The 26,551-nt window shown below is 34.5% G+C and overlaps 1 protein-coding gene across 2 annotated transcripts in view; it reads right to left on the bottom strand.

Annotated features, from left to right (window-relative positions):
• Positions 1-26,551, bottom strand: part of Tasp1 (Taspase 1) — a 57,144-nt gene that overhangs the window by 19,482 nt on the left and 11,111 nt on the right. The window contains exons 4-8 of one of the 2 annotated variants that reach the window (XM_090380113.1): positions 21,301-21,369; positions 16,279-16,399; positions 10,205-10,289; positions 6,757-6,836; positions 1,469-1,563 (exon numbers count right to left, since the gene is read on the bottom strand). In XM_090380113.1, the coding sequence (XP_090236239.1) occupies positions 1,469-1,563; positions 6,757-6,836; positions 10,205-10,289; positions 16,279-16,399; positions 21,301-21,369 (450 nt within the window). The remainder of the gene's footprint in view (positions 1-1,468; positions 1,564-6,756; positions 6,837-10,204; positions 10,290-16,278; positions 16,400-21,300; positions 21,370-26,551) is intronic. The other variant, XM_090380114.1, reaches the window with a different exon arrangement.

The following is a 26,551-nucleotide window of genomic DNA, read 5'->3' as shown; positions in this document are numbered from 1 at the left end:
AGGGGGGACACTGCCATACTTTCCGTCGCTGCTTCCCGAGCCTCTTTAGGTCCAACGCGAGACATTCGTTTCTGTATGTCTTGAGACAGGAAGTACATTCTATAGCTACGTCCGGAACAATGCCACAAATTACGCAGCTTTCATTATTTGGGTGATCTTGCTTTAAAGGCATTTTCAGATTTTAGGCGCAGATAAAAGGATTACGAGTGGGTTGAAAAAGAGTTTACAATTGTGTTTAGTAGTCAAAGTAAAAGTGGTCTGTTGAGAGCGTTGTCCAGGCAAAAGCTGACAATTTCCAAAACTTCGTTGCCAGGCAAATAGCAGACAAATAACCAAACGCTTGATTGCCAAGTTTCTTCCAGCTTGTTGCCGAAGGCAGTCTCATAAGTAGAGCAGGAGCGTAAATAGGTCGGAGTTGTAAATGTCCTGCAATACGGGGGGGGGGGTCGAGTGGCGAATAACTCCCAACACAATGCAACTGCTTGACCTTGTGATACAGTAGTGGGCAAGAGTTAGTGAGCAGTGAAGGCTAGTAACCAAGGAGTTAACATCCGGGCATTGAGACAAACAAAGGCGGCAAATATGAATACAGTACAGGCAAGAAAAAAATCACGTAAAAAACAATAATTACCTAAAGATTCATGGTAGTCATCTTCACCAAGGATGCAGGATAACTTAGGAAGTCACTATACGAACCTATTATTCAGACTTGCTAAAAAAAAATACATTAAACACTGAAAACTTGAGGAGCTCGAGATTAGGCAGCCGTCACACTGACACGCACGTGCAATTCACAAAACTTGCCTATACAATAACAACATTAATTCTCTTATGGATCAGGCTCTTCAGGATTTGTCCAGGTTTCAGCTTTAGTTTTAACAGCCTGTTATACATAAATTAATGATGTTACATAACCTGTACAAATGGCTTTGTTTGTTTGTTTGTTATTTGGTTTTTAGGAGCATTAGCAACTGAGGCCACATTGCTCCGAAATGGCTTTGTACAATCAGTAATACTTCCTTGAACAATCAGTGGCTTTGTACAATCAGTAATACTTCCTTGAACCTGGGATTGAAAACCATAGGAGGCATGGTTTTCAGTTCATGCGAATAGATTCTGATTTTGTCTTCCTTCTTCTGTAAGTAATCATTTTATAGTTCTTTTGGATATAACATCCAAACCAATTAAGTTAATGCTCTGTACTAAGTCACAAAAAAACAAATCTTTAAAAATTTGTCTTTTAATCTTATAATACAGTGTTGTCCAACCGTTTCCCGCAGAGGGGCCATATTTAAAGTTAGATTTGTTTTGCAGGCTGCACTGAGTGATTCGAGAAATATTAGTGTGTTACACCAAATTGCAAAAAGCGCTATCTGGTGAATAGCACCAGTCTAAATTTTAATGACATTTATCTGAAAGTAATGAATTCATAATTTTTTTTAAATATTAGCATAAAAAATAAGTTTACCTTTTCATCTGATATTCCAGCAAACTTTTTTGCATTGTTCTTTTCATAATCTAATAATTTTCTTTTGTATTTTGTGAAGGTTCCCAAAGAATTATCTAGCAAGAGAGAATCAAAGAATGTGTATTAGTTTTTCCTACTGTTGACTTTTCATGCCTATTTAACACACACACACACACACACACACACACACACACTCTCTCTCTCTCTCTCTCTCTCTCTCTCTCTCTCTCTCTCTCTCTCTCTCTCTCTCTCTCTCTCTCTGAAACATATGGGGGAGGACAGGATATACAGAAAATAAAAATGTTTTAAAATGGATGTTTTAAATTTTGTTTTCAAGAGATGTTATAAAGAGAAGCTGTTATATAGGAAAATCAAGCACCAATAAGAATTAATATTTACAACAATCCTATAGAAACAATATGGAGTGATGAAGGAAGAAGGCTTACTTGGGGTTGGGCTAAAGAACTAATATGAAATATGATAGTACAGAAGAAATGATCCATATATATGTTGAAAATTTATTTGGTAGCAATTTTTAAAAATCTGCATTTTTCTTGTCGATTAATGTAAAAACATACTTTCATTTATGCTGATTTTTGTAGGGGAGGTGGGAGAGGGAAAAAAGGCTGTGAAATCATAACTGGACCTGAAATTTTTCCATGGACCAGAAGAACACAGGTAGAAAATTCAGCTTCAACCCAACTTTATGTTCTTGACTAATACGTGAAACATACTTTCATTTAATGAATAGATTTCTGTGGTCAGAGGGGGGGGGGAGCAGGGGAGGCTATGCCTGATCTTAAAAGTTTTCCAGGAACCAACAAAACACATGCCGAAAATGTGATATTGCCTGAACACTTTTTCTTATTAAGTAATGTTAAACATCCGGTAACAAATACAAGTTAGGTAATGTACACAATGCATTATATTTCAGGTGAATATTTTTTTTCTTAAAATCAATTTTTTTATTTTTCTGTGATTAACTGAAGTTAAAAGTAAATACAATTATCTTCTTATCAGTTAATGAGATTATAACTTTATAGAACGCTTAATAAAACTAAAAATTTTTATGTTCTCGAAACTTAGCCATTCAGTTTAATTACAATTGTATATTTATTGCTCTTTCCCATATACTTTTAAGCATCTTCTCTCTCTCTCTCTCTCTACATATATATATGTTCAAAGCAACACCATGTTCACAAGTCTTACATAATAATATATGTACAGCATGCACAATTGTCTAAAGTTAACAATACTGCATTAAAACTACATGTATTCTATGAATTTCTTTTTTTCATACAAGTTGTATGAAAAAAAGAAATAATTTCTGGATTTCTATTTGTCCAATTTTAATTAAATTTGGAACAGCTTTACATATCTTTCTATATGAACCAAATATAAAATTTCATGAAAATCTGTCCAGTGGGGGTCCCTTTGTTACATGTGGCACAAGACAATATGCACTTATGCATATATGCTAATATACCTAAAAGAAATGGGGAATAATAAGAAAATATAGTTGTTATATCTATGCTGAAAACAAATTTTCATGACAATTTTAATTTGAATTAATTTCTTTCTAGTCATGAAGTAAGGAGATTTTTTGGATTGAAAGTAAATGAATGAAATAAAGTTTATATTTAAAAATGTTGAATATATGTGTATATATATATATATATATATACATGGTATTCCATTAATTTTTTTTTCATTCCGAAGTGCTCTTACTCAAAAAAATGGAAAAAACATTGCTCTAAACATTTCTTAGCCAACAACATATCATTACTAAACTATAGAGATTTTATTGTTTTTTTATAACACAGCAAAAGTTTTTGAGTGACACTGGTTGGTTTAATTTTTTATGGTGAATTAGCAGCTTGGACCATAATGTGCCAGGCCAAGGTGACACTGGTAACACACTGTTAAAACAAAATTATCAAAATAACACACCTTTAGGAGAAAAATAATGATAGTTTATCGAATTACAAATTGCAGATGCCTGCAAATTATGAATTCAGTGAATTCCAATGTTTCATTATACATCATTATTATTACTTCTTCCTTATAGGGTTAATCTGAGAAACCTGAGAGAAATAGGACTACAGTTTGGGAAAAGAAAATTCAATTTCAGGTAAACAAAGAGTATAATTTAGGGTATTAATTGAGATATGGTGCTACCCCGAGATAAGAAATGGCAGAATTTTAATTGTGAGAGAAGTTTGTTGCTTATCAAAGGTGGGTGAATATATTAGAATCTGTTCAAGCAGATATTTGAGAATTGTACACACACACACACACACACACACACACACACACACACACACACACACACACACACACAGTTATTCTCAAATATATATTGGAATCTGAGAGAAATGGGCCCCATGGTTTGAGAAAACAAAAATAAAAAATAAATAAAAATCAAAATCAAAACCAAGAGGTACCAAGACTCGGTGCCATCCTCAAACAAGGAATGATAAAAATTTTATCATGGGGGGGGGGGGCATGTTTGAGATAATTTGAAAATATAATGTACATTGGATTGTTTTTCTGTCGAGACTGTCTGGGGATCCGTTTGTCCTTTCAGTGACAGAGGCTTAGGCTCTTTAGAAATGATTATCCATGAGTCAACCTACAATAATTAATATAACTATAATAACATCCCCTAGTACAGTGGTTCCCAACCTGTGTATCCCAACACATTGATGTGCTATGCCCCTTTTCAAGCGTGCCGCGAGATTAGGAAAAACACCATCGAGTTCAATGGAAATTACTATTTAGGTATGCTGTGAATAGGCATCTTTTAACTTCAGATGTGACTTGAGTGACAAAAGATAGGAAACCACTGCCCCTGGTAGATGAATCTCTTATTTATTAAAAACCTCAAAGGCACTATTGTAGCTGGTTTTGGATCAATTTTGTTCACTCATCAGACAACAGATAGCCTCAGTTACTGACTTGTGCTGAGCAGTGAATAAATGTATCAAACCTAAATAAGCAGAAGCAGTGTTCAGAAGAAAAACTTCCAAATAAAAATGTCACAAAAATTTATGTGAAACAATATAACCCCTATTGGGAGGCTACATTCTCCCAATATTACTTCAAAGGAGGTACTGCTTCAACTTAAGTAGCATTATTTTCTCAGAATATCTCAATACCTCTGGGGAAATGGTATCCTGCTTTTTTTTTTTTTACTAAATTTTGGTTATGCTTCTTATCAAAAGCTGCCTGAGAGTGACCATATCATTCACAGAATCTGATCAAGTCCAAATGGAAGTTGAGTCTCATTGGTATGAAATGATCAGTGGTAAATGAAGGATAATAGTCAAGGTGTGTTATAGACCAAGTGTGATTGCCTTGTGATCACACTATTATGGGTGACTAATTTACCTCTTAATGACTGGAAATCATGAATGACAATGCAACAAAGAATAATCAGATTTCTGAACAAAGTGAATGATATGTTATATATTTGAGCATGAAAAACAGGTAACAATGGACTGAAAAAATGTCCTTGACATTTTTTCAGATCTTTGGTTTTGCCAAAGATCTGGGATACTATCAAGATTTGTTATGTTGATTATCATACACTGCTCAACAAAATTAACAGAACAAAATGTTTTTCATGAATATTTTATTGTGAAGAGTGTTGCTCACTGAAGGTGAATATTTGATATAACAGGTATCCTGGCATGCAAATTCTGAATATCCAATAGGAATCGATCTACCACCTTACAGAGCAACACGTTATGCAAATTATTCATGCCTATAAAAACATGGGTTGCAACCATGTCGCTTCATTCCCGTTTTTTGGCTTACTCAGTGGGATGACCACATCTCTAGTACTCAGGATGGCAAGACATTGTCTTTTAGACAATTCTTTGATGTGGTGGGCCATTGGATGACTTGAAGAAAGGCAGTCACAGGTGAAGGTAGAATTGGCTTAATGTGTCACGCACGGTCATCTCGGCACTATGGAAGCAGTTTCAGAAGACAGGAACCATTACAAGAGCTGGCCAAGGTTGCCCAAGGGCTACATCAATCAGAACAGACCACTATCTGGCTCTAACAGCAAGATAGAATTCTATGATGTCCTGTCATCAACTGTTTATTAAGGTTGCTGCAGCCAAAGGTGAAAACATTTGCAACTGGACTGTATTAAGAAGGCTCAATTCAAGTGGACTCTATGCAAGGAAGCCAATGGTTTGTATCCTATTAACTCCAAACCACTGCAGAGCTCATCGAAACTGGGGTATGGTTCTGTTCTCTGATGAGTCGTCCCATTTTAGCCTACAAACAGATTCTAGACATTATTTCATCTGGAGACAACAAGGAATATGGTACCATCCCTTCAATGTCAGAGAAAGGGACACTTATGGTGGAGGCGGTGTTCTTGTGTGGAGCAGAGTAATGATCAATGGCTGCATTCCTCTCCATGTTTTTGATAGAGTTCCATAACTGCACAGAGGTACCGAGAACAGATCTTTGAACACTATACATGAAATTTTGGGAGTGCGGTTGGCCCAGATTTTCTTTTCATGCATGACAATACCACTGCACAAAGAGCTCAAGTGGTGGAGGAATATCTTAAAACTGAAGATATCCAATAATTGCTGTGACCAGCATTGGCACGATCACCAGACTTAAATCTGATTGAACATGTGTGGGACGCCTGTGGGCTTCACACTGACAGCCAAATCCTCGGTCACTTCTTGAGCTGAAATCTATGCTGGTGGATGAATGGGATTTGTTACCATAGAATCATATAGATGCCTTTATATTGAGCATGGTTCACAGCTGCCAGGCCTCTCTAGCTGTTCGAGTGGATCATATGCTGTACTGATCATGTGACCATATTTTCGAGCATCTGCTGTCTTCTGTAATGTGACTGTTTTGGTAATTCTTATGCAACCCCTATAAATGTACCTTATACCTGTCCGAACTTTCTCATCATTGCATTATTATTCTATGGTACACCACCATGCAACCCCTATAAATGTACCTTATACCTGTCCGAACTTTCTCACTGTCTCCTCATTGCATTATTATTCTTGTCCCACTTCATCACAAGCCAAATGAATTACACCATGTTTTCTACACGTTCTGTTAATTTTGTTGTGCAGTGCATATGAAAAGTATCTCAAATGCAATTAAACATTATGAGGCTGTTTTATAATATTAGCTCTACACATTTTTTGTATTTAAGTATGAAGGGATAAGTATAAAAATTCAAATATTATGTCAACTGTAATCTTTTTCATATAACAAGAAAATTATGTCTACATTACCTGATGTCATTGTAAGGGGTAAAACTGTTTTCAATCCATGCTGTGTTGCCCATTTTTCAGCTCCTTTACCTACAAGTAAACTGATAACAGTATACAGAATCATTTGATTTTAGGATAAAGGGTATGTGGAAAAATTTGTGCTTGAATTATTAAATAAATGTATATTTTTGAAAATATTTCAAAATTTAATGTTTTTCCACTGGGAGTGGAACCCAATGTTAATTTTTTTTTTCCATATTACTATTTTACTTCAAGTGATTCTACATTTTACACTTTTATTTATTATTATTATTATTTTTTTTTTTTTGTGCTACTAAGATTTCATTCAGTTTTATTCTGCTATAATTAGAAAACTATTTATTTCCACATTCAATTTTCGTGTTGGATATGCTTTGGTCTTTCCAGTGGAAGAAGCCAAATTTTGGATGTCAAAGGCTTAGATTTATACTCACATTAGTGATGACACTATTATTCATGAAATGATCTATATTGCTAATACTATTTTATAAAAATAGCATCACAAATAAGGTAAATCTACTATCTGTGTAAAATTCAGAGCAACATCATGACTATACATTTGATATGCACTAAAAAGCAGGCAAAATATGCACCAAGATGCTGTTATATGCAATAACTTTTTTACATTTATTCCCCGTTTATTACAATTAGAAAAAAAAAAAAAAAAAAAAACCTCAATATATTTTTTAATGCAATCCACTGTAAATCTGTGGCATATACCATCACAAACTATTTTAATATATTTGCTGCTGGATTTCCCATGACCTTTATGAACAGAATTCAAATATTAAGGGATTAAGTCAATTTGGATTGGAGAGGGCAGAGGCATTTTTGGACTTTATTTTCACTGACTGAATTCGTCAGCTGCTGTCAAGGTTGCTAGAAAAAAAATATCTGATTTTTCTTCTGTCAAACTGGAAGTTCCCTTCAAGTGGATTAAACACCACATGACACAAATGTGCAACATATGATGAAGTTAATGTGCTAAAAGCAGAGAACAGGTTGTGCACATTGATGGAAATGACTGGGTTAAATTTAAAAATGTGAGCCTTTTGAAGTCTCTATTTGAAATTGAATTTCCTGTTCTGTCCCATTAACAAAGTTGTATATTTTCCTTGAAATATGAAATCCAGAGTTCTTTTTAAAAACACTATCAAATTTATTCTTATTTTCTCTCCTATATCTCCAGAGATGGCTGAAATTTCTAACTGAACTTTCTTCAATTGCACTGCTCAAAGAGTCTCCATGTTTCAAGTTTGGTTATAGAATTGGCTAACCTAGCACAATGAGCCTTGATGAACAGCACATGTTTTCAAACCAAAGAAATGGAAAGACATACCTCACCAGTGCCAACAGCTGCAGCATTCACACTATCCAAAGCACTGACAACTTTTTTTTTTTTTTTTTTTTTTTTTATAGACTAAAAATATTTAGCAGTTACATGCGACAATGTTGCATGTAACCACTTTCTCCACTTTGTCAGAATAGGCCCTGGTGCAAGGGAAAGGACACATTGCACATCTCTGTAATAGTAGGTATGTAGTAGCTTTTATAAAGATCTGCTTACATAAGAAATAACTTATAAACTTCACAAAAATTCTCTCAAATTGTTTCTACAAGCCTATAATAAGCAATGGGATATGCAAGTAATGTGGATTAGGTTTGGATAGAAAATGTGTAATGCATAAGTTGCTTTTATTATATAGAACTAACATCACTAACAAAAATGCAGACTTTTTCACTATGTGCTGATTCTCAGTCTATTCATAACAACTGCAAAGAATCACTCACAAATCTTGCAATTGTGGAGTGATTCATGTTTTCAAGAACCTTGCAAGCAAGCCAATGCAGATGAGAAGGTTATCTGCCTAATTTCCCACAACTTAAATTGGCAATATAAGGCCAAAAGTATCTGCTGTCTCATTAGCAGACAACCAGATGTACCTTCCTCAAGGTAGATTCTTCTGGAACATTTTGATTTATAGAATTTTTTTTTATATGTTTTATATATTTTTTCAAAAATCATTTGAAAAATGGATTACTTAACTTATTGAAAGGAATATAGCCTTACCAAGACAAGACTTAGATCCTTTTATCTTCTCTTGATGCTTGGTTAAAAGTGACTGATCTGGCAACTTTTTGTTTATGGAATCTAGGTTTTCATAATGACCACTCTTATACCACATGAATATTAAGGTTGTGTATTTAGCTATTAACTAAATTACTATACATTAAGGTAACGTTTCAGGAACCTTTCCAGAACCCACCCTCAGACCATACATAGATTGTTACTGGCCTCCTGCTTGCCGAATGTCTCAATTCTAACTGCACGCATTCTGTTGAAATTGAGACTTTGTGACTGCATGGAGAACATGCAGTCACAAAGTCTCAATATTCACACTGTATAAAAGTGGTCATTATAGAAATCTAGATTCCATGGAAAAACACCATGTAACATCTTTCTCCAACTATATTACAACTTTTTATTTCCTTTCTTTTTTTTCCGTTTTTACACGGTAATTGTTGTGGAATTTTTTACCCTGCATCATATGTTATTTTTACAAATAACAATACTGCCATCCCTACTAAAATCTTTTCAGTGATTGGCAATCCACAATTCTATAAACCTAGCAACAGATTTAATTTTTGGCCTTTGAATAAAACTACAACCACCTATTCTGTAACCTTTGCAAATGCAAAGGTTACAGAATAGGTGGTTGTAGTTTCATTCAAAGGCCAAAGATCAGACATCAGATTATAAGCAAATACATATAATCTGATGTCTGATCTTGGATGCCCTATTAGTGAATGTATGTCGAATAATATATTGAGTCTAAGTGAACTTTATTTTCAGATCTTTGGTTTAATTAAAAACTTTCAATTAAACACAATTAAGATTATGTATCCCTTAACCACTAAACTGAGCTAAGTTTGTCCTACAACAAAGGTTATTTGTCTAGGGTTGTTTCAATGTAGGCTTTGAAATTTTATGCATCTCTTGTGTTAAATTTCTGCTTTGGGAATGTTTAGTTCTTCCAGCAGCAGAAACCAAATTCCAATATTCACCATGAATAATGGTGGTGCCTCTAATTATGGACTTATACCCACATTAGCAATACAACCATTATTCATGAGTCAACCTAAACTGGTAATATTGCTTACTTGTACAAAACATCACCAAAAACAGTTAATCTGCTGTTTGTCAAAAACTCAAGCCATAATCAACACAAGAGCCATCTCTAATGTGATCATAAGTCCACGTCCTGAAAACTGAATGAGGGGATGTGTTCGCTTTTCAGATTATTTCAATGTGGGAATTTTAATAAAACCTGTGACCTTTGTATTGCTAAACTTCTAAATCACATTAAATCAGTTACTGAAAAATTAACAGAATTGCTGCATTAGATAAAATCCATGTTTAGCTTCTTACCATGGAGGAATTCTTCCCAATGAAAGAGTGCCTGTATTCTGCTGAATTAATATTTCCTTTGCTACTTGAATAGGATTTTTAATACCTATAGATCAAATGCAATAACAGTTAATTTAATGCAATAACAGTTAATAAGATTCCATAGTAACTAATTATACACCATGATAACCTGATCATTATTGTAGTCAAACAAGGACTGTTATTCTTAAGTTAAAGTAATCAATTTACAAGTAGTTATTAATCTGTGTATTCAACCATATGCAAATTTGTGTGGAACATAGACTTGAATGTAGTGAAAAAGAGGGATTAGCTAATGATAAACTATCACCAACAGTTACTGTTTTGCCTTCTAACTTATCTATTTTTTGAGTAATGGTAAACCATTACTCAAAAAATATGTAAGTCAGAAGACAACAGAATATTTTAATTTGCTCTCAACTTGTATATATATATATTTTTAAAATTAGAAATTGTAAATGATGTATAAAATACAGCTCTACACAGTCAACAACAATAAACTGATTTATATGTCTTAATTTTTATGACTTTTTTTTATACAGGGGTTTTCCCTATTCCGGCAATTCTCGCTATACGAGTTTTCACTTTACGAGTTCCCTGGTTTATGAGTTTTTTCCCCAAAAATTCAAGTATCAACAAAATCGAAAATATGAACATTAATTGCAAAAAATGAATGTTAAACATTCATAAATACCACATTCCAAACCATGTGCATAGCTATACAATACAGCGTAACCAACTTTATGATATTAATCAGTTCCAGAGACACCATTGTATCGTTAAAATATCGTAATGTGAACCCACTAACACACTGTTTTTTGGTAATTCATTTCAAGATCTTGGAAGTTGAAATTTTCGCTGTATAACTAAGCTATTTATCTTTCTAAAATATCATTTTTAAGGTCACAAGCGTGACCATAAGGCCATATAAAAGGTTGTGAGCATGGTTTGTAAATTGTATTAGCTACCAATTCAAATCATTAAAATGCACTACACTTTCATCGTTATCATATTTTCCGTTATAAGAATTAATTTTAAATGGCTTCGTGATATTTTCTAAAGCACATTTCTGGAGGTCACGACCACAAAACAATAAAAACAATTTGCACTTTCTGGTTTATTGGGCTTTTCTGTTAGTGCAAGCAATTATAAACGGTTGTAAACTCGATCTTCTTGCATTTGCGAAAATACCGATAGCTGGAATTGTGTGGTTTTTTTACGTTGTTTGTTTGTTTGTTATTTGGTTTTTAGGAGCATTAGCAACTAAGGCCACATTGCTCCGGGAATATGCGGTGGTCATTCCCTGACCTTTCTGCATCCTCCGTATTTGGTGGTGACAGGATCGAATCCCGGTCTAATCAAGAAGCGTGTGCTACGCACTGCTGCTCCTTCCCAGGTGGGAAGGAGCACTGCTGTTACTCGTTACTCGTAAACTTGTTACTCCATACGAATCGTGTTAGTTGCAATTTGTGTGTGTCGTTAAAAAATGCTTATGCATGCAATCGTGAAATTTATAATTAAAATAGAAGATTATCTTGGAAACAAATGCCTCTTGAAACATTTCTGAAGAAGACGACTCCTTGTGCAATAAATCAACGAGTGCCGAGCCAATAATAAGCGATCAACGAGTGTGCATTTAATCAATGATGATGGTGAAGAATAAACATTCTTTAACATTTGTAAGTCGTAAATAATTTCTCTATTATTATAATTTGCTTGATTTTACAGGCTACGTTTTCATTTCTTTGGATAAATCAATCATTGTTTAAACACAAACTAATTAGCTAACTAATTTCATTGTTGATAACGTAACTCCTATTTTTAATCTTATGTCTGTGGGAAATAAATTCCCACTTTACGAGTGCGCGCTAGGAACAAATTAACTCGTAAAGTCAAGAACTATCTGTATTTTGGTGTAGATTTCTGTGTGCACACACAGATATGTGTGTATCTATGGTCAAAGATGGTCTTTGCTTTGGCTGCCCTTAAACTTCAAAAACCAGTGATTTTATCACCTATGTTCAAGATCTGATCAGTGCTAATTAATATTTATCCGCAAAGTAAAATTTGTATATTTTATGGGATGTGTCAATCAATTTTAACAAAAGATTTGGGAATGTGCCATATCATCCAAGTCTGTACCTTGTGTCCTCACTGTTGATCAGAGAGGCAAGTTCTTGTATGTCAGGATGTTCATCAATGTGCTAGTCTTGTTCTGCACTTTGTTTCTTCTATTATTACTGGTAACAGAGGCACAGTCCTCTCAATAAAAGACTCTTATCTTTTCCAAGGCCCAAAAAAGAAAAACAATCTTAAATCAAATGTGGAAATCATCCTTATCATATTTCTTCGCTCACAGGCATTGTTCATTATGAGTTTTTCATACGTAATCAAGTAGTGAGAAAATGGTTCTAAAAATGCTTCTACACTAATTGTACGATGCTGTTTGAAGAATAAAGCTGGAAAAGTGAGCTTCAGCAAATCAGTGTTTGCCTCATGACAATGCCCTTGCATATTCTGCACTGTTCATTCAAGAATTTGTTGCAAAATAATCTATCACTCTGGTCTTCCATCTGCCATATTCACTGAATTTAGCTTCCTTTGATTTTTTTGAGGCCGACCGGGCTAGCCGAATGGGTAAAGTACCTGCCCGGCAACCCAAAGGTCGCGGGTTCGATTCCCGCCTCGGGCTTGGATCAAAGTACTGCAAAAACCTTGGGAGGTGCAATATGGCCACAGAAGCCGATGCACCAACAACTACCAAATCAAAAAAAAAAAAAAAAAAAAAAAATTGATTTTTTTGGTTTTCCAAAAAAGAAGCCTACCAGGAATGCTTTCAGAAGTTGCAGAATAATTTTCCAAGACAACAATCTTTAGTACTTCTTAAATCCAGCATATATAATCATTGTCTTTGTATGACTTACTGAGTGTCCTGTTTATTTTAAGCTGTTTTACATGTATAATTTTAAATTGTGGGATTTTTTTGTTAAAGTGTTCCCTCTACAATGTGATGCACAAAAACCTTGCAACTATAGGTAGATTAGGAATAAATAATAGGTGCAAGGTTTTTGTGCATCACATTGTAGAGGGAACACTTTGGCTAAAATTCCCATATAAAAGAACTTGCTCCAGATGAAACCATTTCACCCAACCCAATTGCAAAAACAATCTAAGAATAAATGTAGTCGAGTAATTTGCCCCATGACTGGCAACGTTAAATTATGAGCACTGTTCAATAAAGAATGATCATAATTTTTCATGAACAACTGTACTGCTTGCTATTTCCAGCTGAGTTGTGGAATTTAAGACCAAACCATGTTGTATCACATAGCAACTGAACTGTGCCGTTGAATTGTGTGCACAGTGTGTCCCCGGTAGTTGGTAAAGTTTATGCCTGTTCGGTTTCGCCTACATAACAATGGATCTGACATGCAAGGAACAGTATGTTGCTCTCAAATACGTTGTTGCGTATGTTGCTCTCAAACTTTGTTTGAGAGCAACATACATGATGTTTTCTTGAGTATGTTGCTCTCAAACTTTGTTTGAGAGCAACATACTCAAGAAAACATCAGCTGAAGCGTATGAAAATTTAAAAGAGGCTTATAGTAAATATAGGTTTCCATATAGTACATCTTGCATGTGATTTAGTATATTTAAAGATGAATGTGATTCAGTCATAAAAATCAGTGGTCCTGGAGCTCCAACCACTGCTGTTACCACAAAAACCATAAATGCTGCTTTCTGTAATCATGAGAAAAGATCTGTCATATAACAGTAAGGAAACTGGCAGAGATGTTGACAATATCAGTAGGAAGCATGCACGGTATTCTATGTGACACAATCATTTGCACATGATATGTGTTTGTGCACGTTGGGTTCCAAGGCTACTTATACCTGAGAAACAGCAAGTCACATGGAGGTTTGTGAGGAGCTGCAATGGATGGTTACTGAAGATGGTGAGGTTCTGCACAAGGTGATAATGGAAGATCAGACATGCCTTCATCATTCTGACCCAGAGTAAGGAACAAAGCTCTGTTATGTCACCCCAACCCTGAAAAAAAGAAAAAGTTGTAGTTTCTGCAGGAAAGGTTATGGTTATTTCTCTTTTTGACATTCAAGCAATAGTTTACCAGCATGCTGCGCCACATCATGCGACTATTGCAGGACATTACTACAGAACTGTACTGCACACTTTGCGGATCACATTTGTTGTGATGTAGTATCTATCACAACTTCTGGCAGATGTTGCTTCATTGGTACATGATGCAAATGGTAGATGTTACATCACTGGTTGTGGCAGATACTGCATCATGACAATGTGAGGTCTCACACTGCTCATACTGTCATCAAGTACTTTGCCAGTATTAATGTCAAATGCGTTCCTCATCCACCCTACAGTAGTGATCTTGCACCCTGCGATTTTGTTTATTTCCAAAGTTAAAGAAGGAGCTGTGAGGAAAACATTTCCAATCGTCAGAAGTTGTCAAGACATCGGAGGTGATTCTTAAATATGTCAAAAAATAGTTTCCACCATGTTTTTGAAGAAAGGCAGAAACATTGGAGTAAGTGTATTTCATCAAATGGTTATTACGTTGCATAGGACCATCAAAATATGGATGATTAAGAAAGGTATGTTGTGAAAAAAATTATAGGCCATAATGCTTACACTTTTTCAGGGATCAACAGAATGATGGCTGAAAATTTGGTGTGAAACTGAATTTTCTTTATCAAATAAAGCCTAAACATATGAAACACTCTCATTTAATACTTGTATGTAGGTAACTCATGAAGCTGAATTTCTGTTTGCTCCATTTTAATGAAATTTGGGGTGATATGACAAATCTTTCTAAAGAAACAACTATAAGATTTCGTGAAAATCTATTCAATGGAACATTGTCATCTGTTATCAAAAAAACACGTAGAAGACAAGAGGCACGTTGAAAATGTATCTAAAAGGCTGCTTACAAAATCCACTTTCCAAAATTTAATAAATTGTATAACTAAGTACTTGAACTACCATCAATGGTAATTCAGTCTCAAAAACAACAAGATGGATACCAGAGTAGCTAATATTAGTGTTGGAAAATTGTGCAAGGAGACAGGTTTATATAGCACCAACAATAAAAAAAAAAAAAAAAACACCCTTCCCACATCACCTGTCCATAACCTCTAATAATTTGCCTAATTCCTCCATAAATTTATTCAAACTACCCACTTCCACAACACCAGATGGAAGTTTGTTTTGTTCCGACAATCAGCCTCTGACCAAAAGCAAATTTCTACAAATCTGTCCTACAACCATCCTTCCTCAATTTATATTTATGTTCCTTATTTGTGATGTCTGAGCCAGAATAAGGATGCCATCCACATTTAGCTTACTCAATCCATTCAAAGCCTCCAAAAAATCTCCGTGCCGGTGCTAGTTTTCAGGTGCCGCAATTTACAGAAATGAAGTATTTTACAGTGTAATTATATAGTGCAGAATTAGTATTTATAAAAAGGTTACTGAAGAAATGATAATAATATAGCTCCTTCTGAACCTATAAATTTCTTTCTACTCATTTATCTTTAATTCATTTGGTCTACTGTGTGTATTTGTACCTATTAATATTTTTTAGTGATGTACTTAATCTGTTGATATAAAGGTGGCAGAGCATCCCAGATGACTGCTGCTGTTTATCATTCCATAGTTTGTGTGTATACTGATGCAGATTTAGATAATTTTTATGTTACACTTCCTGGAAAAGAATAACCAAACCTAATGAGCAGTTTCAAGTGAGTGGAAGATGTATGTATCTTTCTCCTTAGAAAGCATTATAACATAATGACTCTCAAGGTATATTATATTTCAGTTGTGCATTTTTGAAATTTCTTTTGTTTAAGTGCATTATAAAGAAAATAACTTCTATATTAATATAATTTTCTAAATAGATAACAGAGTCTCCCCCATCATTAGATCATCTATACACTATACTGAATTACTGCATACTGTTTGAAATTTCTGCAGTTTTTCTGACCTAAAGTTAAAACTTTTCAAATGTTAATCACAAACTTACTAGAAATTGCTCCCACAGCACCATGATTTAAAGTATGCCCATCCATCACACTAGCATCACATTCAATATCTCCAGTTTCTGTGAGGTTAGAGCCTGTTCCTGCATTTGTCAATGGACAGTCCTGAAAAATATTATAATTGAAAATGATAATAGCTATCTCTTGTTAAGATTTTTAGCAAACATCTAGAGCAAAGATGCTTAAATGCTTTGAGTCTACAGGCTGCCCGAACAGGAATATTCTTAACAGAGGCTCAATTTAACCTGGACTCTCAAGAAGCCTGATTTATTCATATTCCTTTGTTCTTGTCTCCCTTACTAATGAAAATTTACCTCCCTCATTCGTTTTACTCATTCCCTTTAGAGCTTTATGCATCTTAATCAGGTCCTTCCTAACTCTGCCCAGGAGTCATATTTCCAAGTTCTACCAACTGCACCATCTAAGTCACTATTTGTAAGCTTGAAAGGGATATGTTTCTAGTTTTTATGTTGTTAATTTTGTGTGTAATGAATTAAAATTAATTTCTTACACAGGAATAAAAATGGTGATAGATTGTTGTCCAATAACATAAATACAACAGGAAGCCTTGTTTAGAAAAGTTAAACTAATTTTGAAACTGTTATTTCAGTGCAAACTATATCATAGAGATAAAAAAAAAAAAAAAAATTAATACTGTAATTACATTTGTTAATAAAAGTTAAATAATTCCTTTTCTCAAAGTTTTCATGCTCTTAGTATTGAAAAGTCAATTGTAAAATTAATATTTATCAGGATGCTAACGATGTCCAGAATGACAGAGAGAGAGAAAGAAAGAAAAAGAGAGCGAGCCATGTCATTATTGCTAGTGCAACTGTATGGTTTACATGGCAATGTCAAGGAAAGTTACAATATGGGAAAGGGAGAAGAATGTCAACTGAAGTAAGACAGAACAGCTGTGATTGCTGTAAAATATTTTATTGTAGTGAAGAGAAGTTTGATATTTGGTCAGTGAATACATGATTAATGTATTGGAGTTAGTAATTTTGTTTTCACTGCTGTTTTGAAGAAGATCCATAAATTAAATTCCTTTGGTGAGGAATGCAGGTATTTCAAAGTGATTTGGATCATCTGGCTGATATATTCTCAGCATTCAGTGAAGTTAATTACTACTCAATACAGTCTGATCTATACTATTATAAACAAACTTCATTTCTATTAAATGGATGAAAAATGAAGAGAAAAGGTATATGAACTTTATTTCTATAATATTCTGCTATTAGACAGAAGAGTTCTCACTATAAAGACAATTAACAATGTTGTTGCTTAGACTAAAGTACAAAGGATTTGAACTTGATTGAAGTCAATCTGTAGAAGAATCATTACATCCTGCTGGTAAATGTAACTATTAGAAGTTCCTAGAAAATGTCAATTTTTTTACTTGCAGAACTAATCCTTTCTGAGAGCCTATGTTCTTAAATGGTTATGCTTGATGCATACTGTATGCTGGTTTGCCATACAAATGTCCACAGTTTTGTAAAGTTCTTTCTGGTAATGCTGTTTGTTTTACTTTGAATAGATAAGTGGGCCATATGGAAATTCCGACTTCCCCCTGCACGAAGGACCACCCAGATGGCAGCATCTCTAAACATCAGACGTCTTCCTGCCATTATCCATGAGAGAAGACTCGTCTTTTCTGTAAAAATGATGGTTGGCATTATTTCGCACCCAGACTTCTGGGCCAACTGCGGTTGGAGGATCCCGGTCCCAAGCCTTCGGGCCAATCCAGTCCTCCAGGCCACCCCAAACCGGTTAAAGTTATCCGATCGCTTCATACCTGTGCAAATGCTGCAGTACGTATACTCCTTGGATGGCGACCTCTACAAGTTCGCATTGGATAAAAAATACAGGCAGAACTTACTCCATCGACTTCCTTCTCAGGACCATGTCACAGGGCATTAGAACCTGCTCCCAAGGACCTGTCCATCACTCCCGTGGATCCCTCACTACATTGCTCCAACTTTCTGCGCCTGCTCAGATGACTCCAACACTGTAAGAGGACTGCTCCCTGGAGGATAAATTAGCATGATAACATGCTGTTGTGTATATATATGTTCACATGTAAATTTTCCATTTGCTTTCATTTCATTACACTTGTATAATTAGTAATAAGATTATTTTTTCTCCTATCTCATCCTTGTTTATTGCAGTGTATTAGCCTTTGTAACCTTTATATTAGACTTTTACCTTGTGTTAACCTTTACTGTAAACCCCTGGCTTCTAGCCGTGAAGGGTATTGTGTACGGCATATGCATTTTGTATACAATAAAGATTTCTTCTTCTTCTTATAAAAGTTAAAGAAAACATTTAAATTACCTGTAAAAAGTTTTTCGTTCTTAGGATTAATAAATTATTATTCTTTTATGAATGGTCTTTCAAAGTGTGTTTATTTACATGTCAGAAAAGTTTTTCGTTCTTAGGATTAATAAATTATTATTCTTTTATGAATGGTCTTTCAAAGTGTGTTTATTTACATGTCAGAACCTGAATAATAGGAAATAAAGCAATGAATTTCATAAAGTGTGCACATTCCTTGTCTTGAGTTATAGTCTAAGAGTAAGTTTGAGAAAACAAAGATTATGAGTGTACACATCATGTAAGAAAACTGATTTTAACTGATCAATAAGGCCATTCATCAACCCACCACCGTGGCAAGTACATGCACCACTACTAAAACAATCTACATTATGTGGTCAATCAAGATGTCATAAATCTACTCCCCGATTGTTTTTGTGGAAAGTTTCTTGTATTCATAGAGTAGTACGAGTAATTCATTTAGCCCAATCTTGTTATTATCAACATGCTTGATACATTAACTGCCATGAGACACTCACGTCTCATCCTTTGTTGTTGGATCTGCCCTGAGACCTGCCTGCCATTTTCCACACTGCGTATTTATTCAAGCTATATGGTATGGTAGATGTTCTCCCTGTGCAATGTACGATACAGATATTTTAAGTAGGTGGCTTGGGGAATCAGAATATGATTTTATCCTGCAGTTATGTGAAACTATCTAATAAGTAATTAGGCCACTTTAACAAATATCCCTTTCTTGTGAGAAACTATTCTCTTTCTAGGAAAGTATTCTAGAAAGAGAATGATGTGAAAATTCTGAGAAAAACAGTAATGCAAATAATAAAGCATAATTATTTTGAATTAGTAAGAATAAAGAACTCACATAACAAAGAGAAATTTTTTAAATAAAAAAAAATCTTTATACTCCCAACTAAATACTCAAATTATTGTTGCATTCATATAAACTTTTACAATGAAAAATTTTAAAAATAATACTAGGACCCTGTGCTAACTGGGATAAAATGATACCTTAATGATTTTGTAATTTGATATCCTGTACTGATGCAAAGATACAATGAAACAACTGACCAGACACCAGAATTAGTTTGCTAAAAAAAAAATCAATATAACTCATAATAAAATCAAATTAAAAAAATCAATATAACTCATTCTTAACTTAGCATAAATTTAAAGGATGTTAAATTCTTGTTTAAATTAAGCATAAAAATATGAGCTTAAGACATATCTTGCTGGTTTGTCTAAATAACAACATTTAGCCTAGCAGCACTTATGTTCAACAATCACTTTAATGTTCTACAGAACTCTCAGTAAAGCAATGGTTAGCCAAGACTTTTATGTAATTATGAGGTAGGTAAGCCAAATCTATTTCTCTCTGTCTTTTTCAAAATTCAATTTCATTTCAATATTCAAAATTCCTTATTACTAGAGATGCTGGCTCTCTTAAAGCAAATTATCTTTTCTGAGGAACATCACTAAATTCTAAGAAGAAACATACAGAAAATGTTACCTCACATGCCAACTGCTTCATACTTGACATAATTTTCTTCCTCAATGTGTCATTGTGGAGTGCAATGAAAACTTTTAATAATAGTTAGGCTGAAAGTGCTTGTGTGTAACTTGAACAAATGAAGGAACAACGTGATCACCAGGTAACTTCCATTCAAGGAAACTTCTTGAATATATGGAAATTAAATGTAGGTGCACCTTTCAATTAAAAATTGTAGCAGAGAAAATAAAAGGAAACCTTTATCTTATTGATCAATTTTAACTGAAACATGATACACAGCACTATTATGGAACATATATGATAATTAAATTCTTCACTTGTGTGAAACAATGGCAACTACAAACAACACATATAAAAACAATATCACAGATAATTTCATGATATCTATGACCTTTCTCTTTCTCACACAGTTTAATTTTATCAATCCAATCAAAGCTTTAAAAACCTGAATTAGATTACCTCACAGGTGCCTAGTCTCAAGACGGGAAATTTACAAAACTGAAACCTGTCTTGGTAAGACTTCCCCCTTTCATTTCCCTTCATCAATCTCGCTTCCCTTCTCTGCACCCATTCCAGCAGATCTACATCCTTCTTAAAATGAGGCCTCCAGACTTCATTTTAGAAAGATGTGGCCTAACCATTGCCTTATACAATGGGATAACCACTTCTTACTTGACAGAAAAGTATACTATCTGCATTGTTCATAAAACTGCATATCTGACTGAACAATTACCCCCAGGTCTTTTTCATTTTCCACTGCCCTAGGTGTAGTACCACACAGTTGATATATTAATCTGAGATTACTGCTACCCATATCTTGCATTTATCAATGTTAAACTTCAACTGCCATTTCTCAGCCCATTGGCCTAAATCATTTAGATCTCGTTGCAGCAGCTGACTCCGATTACTATAATTAACCACCCCGTATCATTTGCAAACTTAGGCATTAAGCCAGATATAGAATAGTATAGTAATAATATCATATTACTATACTATTAATATCATTAATAAATACAGACATCTACATTAGCTTACTTTTAAAGGTACTGTTTTCTTTTCTAACTATTATTTATTTATTTTTTTTACCTAATATATGAAGGCACTGTGTATGTACAAATACATGTATATAAAGACAGCTAGTTTGGAGTGTAATAAAGTAACTTACTTCAAGAATCACCACAACTTGTGTTACTACTTCTACAGCAGAACAACCCTGTTTAAGTAATGCTGTTCCCTAGAAATAGGAGAAAATAAAATAAGCTTTAAAAATTACATACAAGATTAAACTTTTTTAGCTCATAGTTTTAAACTAATAAAATTAAAAGTACTTATTCAGTTGAACTTGGTTATAATGAGCAGGGAAATAACGAGATCATGGCTGTAACGAGCAAAAAGCCATAATGATTTTAATTTATGCATATTCCCATACAGTCACTCATTGTCATAACGAGTATACTACACAGATACACTGAACAAATTTTGGTAACTATGCAAACATTCTTAATTGCTCAGGTAGTCGGAAAAACCCAATTCTTGGAATAGACGAAAATGAAAAGGGTGACTTAGCTTTATGACCACCTGCATCGGATTAGCAGCCAGTTATGATCTTGTTATCCAGGGAAGAGGGCTATACAATAGTGCATTGGCATTCCACTTGTTGCATTACCCTATTTACAGATCGTCTTGTATTTACCGAACCATAAATTTATTTCGGAACTTCTAAGAATTTTGGAAATGGGACTTCTAAGAACTTTGTATGCATTTCGGGACTTCGAAGAATGTTGTATGCATTTCGGGACTTCGAAGAACATTGTATGCATTTTGCAACTTCTAAGAACTTTGTACGCAGATCACTTTATTATTTTAAAGTAAAATCATCAGACACGAATCCTTCCTTCGGAAACATGTCTACTAACAAAAGAAAGTGTCTCTCGATTCATGAAAAAGTTGAAATTATTCACGAGTTAGAACGTGGTGCAAAAAATGTTGCAGTGTGTAAAAAGTTTTCTTTGTCCTCTTCAAGTGTATCAACATTGTGGAAGAATAAAGATGTTTACATATTGGCACTGAAAAAGAACATAACCGAAAAAAAAAAAAAAAAAAAAAAACACAATTTAGAAAGTGCAAGGTTACAAACATTGAGGAAGAATTGCTTCAATGGTTCACCACACAAATCAGTGCTGGATTTTCAATAGATGGTCCTATCTTGAAGGCTCAAGGGGAAAAATTTGCTAAACAATTTGGACGGGACAATTTTGCGTGTAACAATGGTTGGCTGGATCGATTTAAAAACCAATTATGCAAAAATTAGTTGGAGAATCTCAATCTGCAGATCTAATAATGGCAAATGAATGGATTGACTGTGTTTGGGAAGAAATCAGGAAAGATTTCAATGACGAAGCCATCTACAGCAGTTGTGCTATTACAACAGGATCTATAAAACTTGAGTAGGTAGGGTGAGAAGTGGCAACTGAAGTTTAACATTGACAAATGCAAAGTACTGCATATGGGTAGAAGTAACCCCACAGGAACACACCAACAGGGTGGTACTACATTCAGGATAGTGGAGAATGAAAAAGACCTGGGGGTAATTGTGCAGTCAGATATGAAGTTTTCTGAGCAATGCAGACAGGCTGCCAAAGCAGGTCATGGGGTATTATCAACGATATTTAGGCATTTTGCTAGCAAGGAAAAGGAGGTGATTATCCTTTTGTATAAAGCAATGGTCGGGCCACACCTTCAGTACTGAGTACAGGTCTGGAGGCCCCGTTTTAGGAAGGATGTAGAGTTGCTTGAGCATGTACAGAGAAGGGCAACAAGACTGGTGAGGGGAATGAAGGGGTTCTCTTACCAAGAAAGAATTAAGTTCTGCAAATTGCAGTGGCTGGAAACTAGGCCTTATTCACCTGCGAGGTGAATAAGGCTTTGAATGGGTTGAGCATGCTGAATTCTGATGGGATTCTTCCGCTTGCTCAGATTACGAACCTGAGGGGGCATAAATTCAAAATGAGGAAAGACAGTTGTAGAATAGATGTGTGAAAATTTGCCTTTAGCTAGCGGGTGGTTAATTTCTGAAACAAACTTCCATCTGTCATGGAAGTTGATAGCTTAAATAAATTCAAGGAGGAACTGGATAACTTTTAGAGGGAATGGTTGTATGTTTTAGAGGGAATGGTATGAGATAATGTAGATAATGCTACATTATCTCATATGCTTGCTTTCTTGCATCACATGCCTCTACTACTACTACAATGCCGACGAAATAGTACTTTTTTAAAATTTTACACCTGACAATACATTTAAATTCCAATGGGGAAAATGTGTTGGTGAAAAAAAATCAAAGGCTCACATGACAGTGCTCGTATGTGCAAATATGACAGGAACTGATAAAAAAAAAACTGTTTGTTATTGGAAAATCGTTAAAACCTCAGTGTTTCAAAAACGCAAGGAAACTTCCTGTGGATTACACTGTAAACAAGAAAGCTTGGATGACTTCAGATATTTTTCGGCAATACATAAATGATTGGAATAAGGAGTATTCAAAAAGAAGAAAAATATTTTATTGTTAGTTGATAACTGTCATGCACATCCCCAGATTCAAAATTTGTCCAACATTCAGCTAGTGTTTCTGTCTCCCAATGCGACATCAATTTTACAACAAATGGACAGAGGTGTAATCAAGAGTTTGAAAGGATTTTATAAAAGATTTTTAGTTCTACATCTGATCAGTCAAAGAGAACAGAAACTTACCGAGTCTATATTGATATTGGATGCTATAAATTTATTGAATGATGTGTGGAACAATGTTACTTTGACAACCATATCGAATTGCTAAGAGAAATCGAAATTAAATTCAAATGAAATTTCAATTGTAGATGAAGAAGGTGGAAATGAAGAAAACAACTTACCATTATCCGAATGGTTGCTTCGTAACACTGTTGTAGGTTTTAATACAGATAACATTGATGAATTTGTACTGAGTTGATGACAACTTATTAACGAGTGGTCTTCCTATAGAGAGTGACAATGTAGATGCTGTGCTCAACAAAGATGATAAGGACAATGATTGTAATGATGACAATTGAAAGTGAATCAAAATCAGTGCGGACAATCTCACAAGCTCAAGGACACATTAGTCAATTTATTTGAAGGAACTGAAGTAAGTAATGAGACTTTTAATGTGTTGAGTATTTTAAGAGGAAACTTAAGAAATATCAAAGTGGAATCTTTAAAACAAGTGTCAATTTTAAGATTCATAAATAAAGACTAATTTAAATCGTGTTTATTATTAAATATTTTTAATTACAGAGAAATAAACTGTGTTTATTAAGTGTATGGTTTTAAAATTACAGACAAATAAATTGTGTTTAATATTAAGTGTATTGTAGTTTATACAAGCATGTTAATACAAATAATATATAGGTATCTACTTATATTATTTTTTTTCTCTCTAATATTTCTTTTGTTTTTTGATATATCTTTTTATCAAGTTATTGAGAATTTAAAAAAATAGGAGGTAGATTTAACTCATCACTGATATAAAGTGTTCATTGTTTAACGGCCCCAGGGGTTTCCCCATCTCCACTATCACTGATATAGCAAGTAACGGTTATAACGAGGAAATTTTGTCGGTCCCTTGATCGTTATAACCAAGTTTGACTGTGCTTACATTTTTATAAAGAAATTTATAGCAGATAAAAACTTATCATTTAGAAGTTGTATATTATATCTGGGTTCTGTTTCAGAGTGTTACCAGTTTCCAGGGTGCTACCTTATCAGTTTTGTTCAAAACCTATCACAAAGCAGTAGCCAGAAACTATACTGAAATTTTTAAGCCCTCTTGCATTTAATATAATTTTAATGTATTTTCTTTATTAAATAAAGTAATCGCTAACTTCACTAAGGTTACCTCATGGATATGTAACCTATTAATGACCGAGATCCCTTTATGTTCCACATAAAGTTATATCTACCTTTATGTTTAAAAAGTGCTATGAAATTATTTAATCAGATTCCATTCTGTTTAAAGTGTCATTTCCATATTTTCCAATGTTACTCTATTGTCCTTCCTTCTGCATTAAACTTTTTTGAGAACACAATGTAGTCATTTTTATTAATATTTTCATATGCCTTGCAAATAACCACAGATTTCTTCACTTTCTTCTGGTTTAATATTATCAGAATTAAAGCTGAAGTCCTGTTGCCAATCCGGCCACATCTTCCCTTTTCTGGCATGTATACATATGACTGTGAAGCAACCCAATATCACAACTGCCACCTCCCACACAGATTTAAGATGGAGAATATTTCTTTGTGACATGATTTGACCCCTTCTCCATCTCAGCGTTGTACTAGAGTTGGTAACACAGAGGTTCTCTTTTTAATCTTTATGCAAACAGTTTAAAAAAAAAATGCTCGGAATTTTTTCTTAACTTCATAAATGAATATGGATATGTAGTAGCAGTGGCAGTAGTATGACAAATGATGCAAGAAAGCAAGCTTATATAGCATCCGCCAAAAAAAAAAAAAAAACCTATACAGCTGAGATATAGCAAAAAAAAAAAAACAAAAAAAACCTATACAGCTGATCCATTCCTACCCTCCAAAAATTTGTCTAGCTCTTCCTTGAATTTATTCAACCCATCCACTTCCACAACAAGATATGGAAACATGTTCCAACTATCAACTACCTGCTGGCTGAAGGCAAACTTCTACACATCCATCCTACAACCATCCTTCTTCAGAGGCTCACATCTGGTGATGAGTATAGGGGGCTTGGCACACCCAGGGTCCTGAACTGTATATCATCATTTTTCTTTTTCTTGGTGATTCCCTTCTACTCTCTCTCTCTCTCTCTCTCTCTCTCTCTCTCTCTCTCTCTTGGGGTAATTCAGAAAAAATTTTTTTTTTTTTGGCCAGTGCAGCATAAGCCTCAGGCTTCCTTGCACCATATGACTAATGATGATGATAATAATAATAATAATAATAACTTGAATTTATGCCCTATCATGTTTGTAGTCTCAGCAAATGGAAGAATGCCATTAACGTTCAGCTTACTCAATCCATTCAAGGCTTTAAACACCTCAATCAGATGTCCCCAAGTGTGCCTAGTCTCGAGAAAATGCAATATGCAGAACTGAAGCTGGACGAAGCTGTGCTCTTTCTAGGTAAGAGCACCCTTTTGTTCCCTTTACTAGTCTGGTGGACCTTCTCTTCACCCATTCCAGAAGATCTATATCCTTCCTAATGTGAGGCCTCCAGATCTGTATACAGTACTCAAAATTCAGCTTAATCATGGCATTATAGATAATCACCTCCTTATCCCTGCTAGCAACGTTTCTGTATATCATTGACAATACCCTATGAGCTGTCCTGGCAGCATGTCTGCACTTCTCAGAGAATTTCATGTCTGACTG

Source organism: Mastigoproctus giganteus, chromosome 8 (genome assembly GCF_048544385.1).
Source record: "Mastigoproctus giganteus isolate SK-2022 chromosome 8, ASM4854438v1, whole genome shotgun sequence".
Classification (NCBI taxonomy): domain Eukaryota; kingdom Metazoa; phylum Arthropoda; class Arachnida; order Uropygi; family Thelyphonidae; genus Mastigoproctus; species Mastigoproctus giganteus.
This window is presented reverse-complemented; position numbering and strand designations above follow the sequence as displayed.